At 33.7% G+C, this 7,706-nt stretch overlaps 1 protein-coding gene across 1 annotated transcript; it reads left to right on the plus strand.

The window, feature by feature from the left end:
• Positions 1 to 1,102: 1,102 nt before the first annotated feature.
• Positions 1,103 to 6,919, plus strand: LOC104236297 (flavonoid 3'-monooxygenase). Its single transcript, XM_009790192.2, has 3 exons — positions 1,103 to 1,601; positions 3,473 to 3,925; positions 6,146 to 6,919. The coding sequence occupies exons 1-3, from the start codon at positions 1,152 to 1,154 to the stop codon at positions 6,785 to 6,787; spliced, it is 1,545 nt and encodes a 514-aa protein (XP_009788494.1). The 5' UTR covers positions 1,103 to 1,151; the 3' UTR covers positions 6,788 to 6,919.
• Positions 6,920 to 7,706: the final 787 nt, after the last annotated feature.

A 7,706-nucleotide genomic window follows, 5' to 3' on the forward strand; every position in this document is an offset into this window, starting at 1 on the left:
AAAATTTAAAGCGAATTGCCAGTAACCTTTCGTATTTATTACGTAATCATCAACTCGCTCCAAACGGAACTTGAAAACCTTTGATTCAACAAATCTCACATTAATTTGACACATTCAGGAAAAGAGAAAATACAAAAATACAAAAAGAAAAAAGAAATTATAATGGAAAATCATTAGAGAAGAATATTATCGGATAATTAATGTAGAAATTCAAATCATGTACATTTAGAAATTTTCAATCACAATGTTTCCTTATTTTTACATATTTCCTCTGATTTCCGCTAATAATAATAATAAAAACCAAAAACAAAGGGCATTGCAACATTTTCTTTTGTCTCCCCCCCCCCCCCCCCCGTTTTATCTTTATCGTGGCTATTATTATTATTTAGTAGCAACTAGCATAAATAGGTGAATTTATGCTACATAAATAAACTTAAGTTCCTCAGGTCTAAGAAGTAACAACCATATAATATCAACCCTTGTCAAAACAAGAAAAACAAGAGAATTAATGAAAAAAACTTAGTTATAAGCGAATACAATTAGCAAAATTAGTATCAAGTGTGCTTCTAGAAGACATTATGTCCCAAAGAAACAAGAGTTGTCAATGTAAAATCAAGTTCGAGTTTCCAATTTAACAAACACCAAGCATTAATTCAATCCTAATTTGGCAAATACAGTGAGGCAGAAATGCTGGATCCTCTAACCAAACCGTCAAAAATATACTCGTTCAACTACCTACCTCGTTCTTTTAGAATAAGTAATTTTTTTTTTCAATTTATATTAAGGTATTTGATTAGACACAAAATTTAAAAATGAAAAAAAGATTTTCAAAATTGGTAAATAATCTAAAATATGCCATAAAAATTTCCGTGGTTATAAATTGTCATAATAAAGATAAGATGAGAAATTTGATATAGAATTATTACTAATTATATAAAGATATATTTTTTTTTGGACCGATTAAAAGGAAAAAATATCAAGACAAAGGGAGTAAAAAGGAAATAAAAACTACACCACTCGTGAATTTTCTAACTTTCCTACTTTAGTACAGTAGCATGGATCTCTCTCTCTATTTTTTCCCCTATTTAAAGTCCTTGTTAGCTACATACATTTTTGTCAAACTTTTCCTTCCTAACATTACATATCACCAAATGGCAATCTTTTCCCTACTTCTCTACACTGTCATTTTCTCTTTCCTTCTACATTCCATTCTCACCTTATTTTTTCGCAAACGTTACCCGTTGCCACTACCACCAGGTCCAAAACCATGGCCAATAATCGGAAACCTAGTCCATATGGGTCCAAAGCCACACCAATCAACTGCAGCCATGGCTCGAACTTACGGTCCACTCATGCACCTTAAGATGGGATTCGTGGACGTGGTGGTTGTGGCGTCTGCATCGGTGGCGGCTCAGTTCTTAAAAACTCATGACGCTAACTTCTCGAGCCGCCCTCCGAACTCGGGTGCGAAACACTTGGCTTACAATTATCAAGATCTTGTTTTTGCACCCTACGGACCAAGGTGGCGTATGCTTAGGAAAATTTGCTTTGTTCATCTTTTCTCTGCCAAGGCTTTAGATGACTTCAGCCATGTCCGCCAGGTTTTTTTTACTTTACATTTACTACTGCCCAGGTTTTATTGTATTATATTGTCTTTTTATGAATTTTCTATACTTTGAATGAAAAGGTAATGCTTGCCAAGAATATATACATACATACATACATACATATACATATATATATATATATATATGGCATACTTCTAGCATAGATCTTTGTTACACGATAATATGACTTTGGCTTTATCAGGAACATACGTATTTTTATAACTCTTTCCTTTTTATATTTCAAATAGAATGATGTATACTTTATCTGTATTTGGAAATTCCTTAATTTCAAATTTTCCATTTTTTTCCCGTAATGATATGCCCTCCTAGGCTTACAAATGTTATAATTCGATTATACCACAAATCCAATTTGTACTAAAATGTTTTTTTTTTTTTTTTAAACTTTATCCAGTTAAACATTATCATATAAAATAGGGAAAAGATTAATTTTACCCTTGAAATATTCGAAATTGGACAACTTAAAATTCCTATGTTTCATTTTTGGCACAAAAAATATTCGCCGTTAGCCATGTAGCTCAAAATGCCTTCCCTACTAACGATTGCTTCAACATGGATAAAAATTGTTAGGGTCGATTTATGATATGTAAAATTGACTAGAGGTCGAATTGATTATTCCAGATTTTTGGAATGATATAAAAATAACGTCACCCCATTTCAAATTGTTCAGGCCAAAAATTGAACATTTTTCCTATAAAATAAAATGGACGAAGTATTTTTGTTTTTTTTAAAAAAAAGCTGAGGATTAATCTCATCTTTCATTCTCTTAATCTTCCTTAATTAACTTTCTTGTCGTGGGAGAGGGTAGGTTGACATACAGTCAAGGACGGATCTAGAGCAAAGGTTACAGGTTCACGTGAACCCAGTTACTTTTGTATAGACCCTATATTTGTACTAAAAAATTCATTAAAAGTATAAGAATATTTAGATTGGAACCAGTTCATTGGTTCAGTTATCATGTAGATTCAATTAAGATTGTTATATGAACTCATAAGCTTAAAATTCTAGATCCTCCTGGCGTACAGATTACTGTTCTCAGATGGAATGGCCAGTAAAAGGGCTTTTACTTATTATGTCGAAACTGGGTACAGTACTTCGTTTATAGAAACACCAGGCTATGCCTAATTAAATGTTTGTATGAAATTTCCTTTTCATTTTTCATTTTTCTTCCCATTTTTTCCCAAACTCTCGTGAAAGCGGTGGCATACCTGTCAGTTACATGTGCGTGAGCACACTGAATACTTTATTTGGCTGTCCCTGTTAGATTACTGCACAATTGGTGCGGTTTTATTTTCCTCTTTCGTTCCCTCTTTTAATAGGAAAGTGACTGAATGTAAGGTCTATCTTTACGTGCGAATCTGTTTATCTTGAAAAAAAAAAGGTCCTATTAATACACACACTGAGCATTTATTTAAAGAAAGATTAATGGAGTGAAAGATCAAAGAAGGAATAAGGACAAATTAATTAAACAACTTTTTTTTTAAAAGCGCAAAAAGATTAGTAATATGACAAGTAAAGAGAACCTGTGGCTGTGGCTTTAGAAGCAATAAAAAGTTCTATACGGTGAGGTTTAAATTTAATTATTAGGTCACGTTTTAGATCGTACTTTACAGTTGTAGTGCTTAATTAGGAGCGAATTTATTTTAATTTATGTGAATTTATTTCCTTTTTAGTCTTAATAATTTATGGGTACATAAAATATATACTGTATATCTTATTTTATATCGCAAGTTAAAAAAATAATTCTATCTTAAATTGTCTGTCGAGTCAAATAGGTTCTTGTAAATTGAAACGAATATGGTATTATTTTCACCAGTTACTAAATGTCGTCCTAATCACAACTGCAGGATGAAGTAAAAACACTTACGCGCGCCCTAGCGAGTGCTGGGCAAAAGCCGGTCAAGTTAGGCCAACTGTTGAACGTGTGCACCACGAATGCACTTGCGCGAGTGATGCTAGGGAGGCGGGTGTTCGCTGACGCAAGTAGCGCTGATCCACAGGCGGAAGAGTTCAAGTCAATGGTGGTGGAAGCAATGGTGCTCGCCGGCATTTTCAATATTGGCGATTTTATTCCGGCACTTGATTGGTTGGACATACAAGGTGTAGCTGCAAAGATGAAAAAGCTCCACGCGCGTTTCGACGCGTTCTTGACCTCAATTCTAGAGGAACACAAAAGCAAGCAATTTGAAGAAACGAAAGAACATGAAGACTTGTTGAGTACGTTAATCTCTTTGAAAAAAGAAGAAGGCGATAATGAAGGAGGAAAGCTCACAGATTCAGAAATTAAAGCTTTACTTTTGGTACGCCTCTCTCTTTCTTAAACCAAACATCTCAAACGATCAATTAACAATTGCTTTCCGTTCTAATTTCCATGTTTAGTCAGACGCGGATCGAGGATGTTAGACTTATGAGTTCCTACCGTAATTTCAGATTAATATGCAATAATAATTGGGTTCACAGTTAGATATTTATCAATATTTGGTGAATTTCTTAATATTAACAGAGTCTACCCAAAATTTATTGGGTTCCCGCCTTCCCGGAAACTCGTCTATGCACTGGGTCCGCCCCTGTGTGTAGTGATGATACTAGGCTTAAGATCGTGTTTAAATACTAAGCTAATTTGACTTATGTGTTGTATTATGATAGTATAAGAAAATATTGAAGTAATGATTTAATGTAACATCAAAAGTAAAATTTATATATCTTAGCCTATTTGAGCATCGCTTAAATGAAGAATTGAGGATTCATATATGATCCAAACTGATGTAAAATTATTATTGTTATAATTATGAAAAGTTATAAAATACATAGAAATGAAATGGAGTCGCTGTCTTTAATGTCACAAAATGAAAAGAGTGATATATAATTTGAATAACAAGAACTTAACGAATATGTAATGTCTAACTTTTTCGTACAAGTAACGTTATACATTATACAAGTTTGATAAGGTTAGACTGACACTTAATCTGACAATGAGTGTATTATTCTTTAAAACAAATAGATTATTTAATTATTTGAATAAAATATGGCTGGATAAAAAAAAAAAAAATCTTTATGATGTTAATGTTACTATAATTTAAATTAATAGAAAAACATGAAGAAATGCCCAATAACGTGAAGGTTAATAATGTCATCACAAATATATAGAAGGGCTAACATGTAATTTAATAGAACTAGGGTTTCCTTAGACGTAGAAACATAGCCGCCAAACATACTATAGTAAAACACAAATCAACGGCTGAGATTTTCTTTACCATTACCCCATTCAGCTATATAAACCTAGCAACCTTCTGAAGCCGGTCATCATTCATACCTAGTTTGGTTCATTTCTCTTTTTGCTTCAGCAGCTTTTGATAGCCTTTGTATGTCAAAGCTTGATACGCACCTGAATCGGCAACTACGTACAGACCAATACATATGCCGATCTGGGTTCGTATCAAACTATGATATACTCTAAAGGATGATATATATTGCATATAGATCTTTTTATTCAACTTGATGTGTTTGATATATGCAAAGCAGAACTGGAGGATTGGTTACGAGTTTATGTAAAAGTAGTTTTTTATTACTCTATTAAATATTTATATATATTTTGTAGGAATTCATAAAGTTTAAATTCTGGATTTGTTTAACATGCACATCTTGGAGCCATCCTGCTTGAATTTTGCAACACTCTCATGTTTTTTATTTTAAGCTAATATCCCCAAGAGTGTTAATGGAATAAAGATAGAGATTTTAATAAACAGCAAAAATAAGGTATAGCAAATTCGTGAAAGTCTCATTTTTAGCGTTTCTTTGCTATATCTCAAACTGCTTTGGTCCGTCCTGCCTTTCCCTTACTTTGAGCCACCCCTTCCAAATGATTTAATGATTTCGACAAAAACTTTTTAGAAGAAAATTGTGGAACGTAAGAATAAACAAAGATTTCAATATTAAAAAAAGAGACGTCTTTATGCTCGCAAAAATAGGGTAATTGTAGCAGCCAATGAGAATACTAATAAGTGGATTAGTATTTGTTAAGAGGGGCTGTTGAGGTGAATGGTGCTGTCAACCACTTAACACTTGTTTGATATCAGGGATAATTAACCTTAGGGATAATTAACCTTGTGATTAAAGTTTATTTCATGTTTGATTGAGATAAAATCGTGGTATAATTAATCTCGGGATTAGTTATCCTGAGATTATAGTATTTTTTTATCCCATTGGAAGGATGGGATAACTAATCCCAGTTTAATTAATCAAAGCAACTTTCTTAATTTTGTTTTGGTTTTATTGATTTAAAACGAGTTAGTGCTTATTACTTAAGGGAAGGGATGTGGTTATCACCGTTGAGAAATTCATGATATTGTCAATTTGGACGAATAAGTTTCGAAGACCAGATAATTTTTTTTCCGTATTTAGTAGTTGATTTTTATTTTTATTTTAGTGGTTTCTACAGTAGGGTACTTTTGATGGTGTTCTTCCAATGAATGAATGCTTGTTCCCATAACTTTAAAATCTGTGTTGGTGAATTATTGCAGAACTTGTTTATAGCTGGAACAGACACGTCCTCAAGCACAGTAGAATGGGCCATTGCGGAGCTTATTCGTAATCCAAGAATGCTGGCCCAAGCCCAACATGAGATTGACAAAGTGGTTGGAAAGAACCGGCTCGTGATGGAATCCGACCTAGCCCAATTAACTTATTTGGAAGCCATAGTCAAGGAAACCTTAAGGCTTCATCCATCCACCCCTCTCTCCCTCCCTAGAATTGCATCCGAGAGTTGTGAGATTAATGGCTATTTCATTCCAAAAGGCTCAACACTTCTCGTGAACGTTTGGGCCATCGCTCGTGATCCAAATGAATGGATTAATCCATTGGAGTTTAGGCCCGAAAGATTTCTGCCTGGTGGTGAGAAGCCCAAAGTTGATGTGCGAGGAAATGACTTTGAAGTAATTCCATTTGGAGCTGGGCGTAGAATCTGTGCTGGAATGAATTTGGGCATACGAATGGTCCAGTTGATAACCGCAACTTTAATTCATGCATTTAACTGGGATTTGCCTATTGGACAATCGTCAGAGAAACTAAACATGGAGGAAGCATTTGGGCTGACCTTACAACGGGCTGATCCGTTAGTGGTGCACCCCGGTCTTCGCCTAGAAGCCCAAGCATACATTGGGTGAACAGCCATGTCCGCTTAATGTAATAGTCTCCATTTCGTCTATGCTTAGCATTTACAAGTCTATATTGAAAGGTCAAGATGTTGACTCGGTCTCCTTTTCTCAAAATAAAGAGGAACGGATATTGAGAATTCATATAGCCGATTCCAACTATATTCCTAGAAGAATAAGTCTTTCCAGTCTAGTTTCGTGTAAGGCCAGCATTTTGGTTGCAGAAATTTGTTATCTTTTTAATATTCCACTAAAAAGATTGCTAAAAAATCAAAACCAAGTAGTAATTTGTGGCCCAAAGGACTGCTAGACACTGATTCAGGCCGAGACATCTAAGGAAACGAGGAAGCATTTCTGCAATTTATAAAAATTTGCATAAACGGAGAACCATGGTTTACAAATATCATAAATTTCCTAGAGAAGTAAAAAGATACAAAAGTAAAGAGCAGTAATAACTAGAAAGTGGTAAAATTAAATTCTTTCGCGGTACCCATCAGTCAAAAAATATTTTTCTAGCTTATTTAAATTTTTTCAAATGTTCATTCACTTTTCTTAGATGAATCATTTAATATTGCAAAAAGAATTTTATGGGACCTACTTTCATTACTTCAAATGTAATTTAATCTTTTATCTTATTTCCAAAGCACAGAAGTCAAAATATTATTTATTTACTGCGTCCTGGGAATATATGACTTGACTTAACAAAAAATATCGGAAGAAGACATGTCGTCATGTATTAATTTTAAAAAAATAGACCTCATATTTTGTTTTACGACGTTACCCTTGAAAAGTTTGAAGCTTTAGCTTTGTATTATGGAGTGTTATGGAAAGAAAAAGAAAGAAAGATAGGTGAGTTTTGAAACAGTAGCAATTTTATTTTTTTTGAACTTTTTGCACCGCATTGTTTAACCCAAAAACAGATTTCTCGGTC

The sequence above is a fragment of the Nicotiana sylvestris genome, chromosome 3 (genome assembly GCF_000393655.2).
Source record: "Nicotiana sylvestris chromosome 3, ASM39365v2, whole genome shotgun sequence".
NCBI classification, from domain to species: Eukaryota; Viridiplantae; Streptophyta; class Magnoliopsida; order Solanales; family Solanaceae; genus Nicotiana; species Nicotiana sylvestris.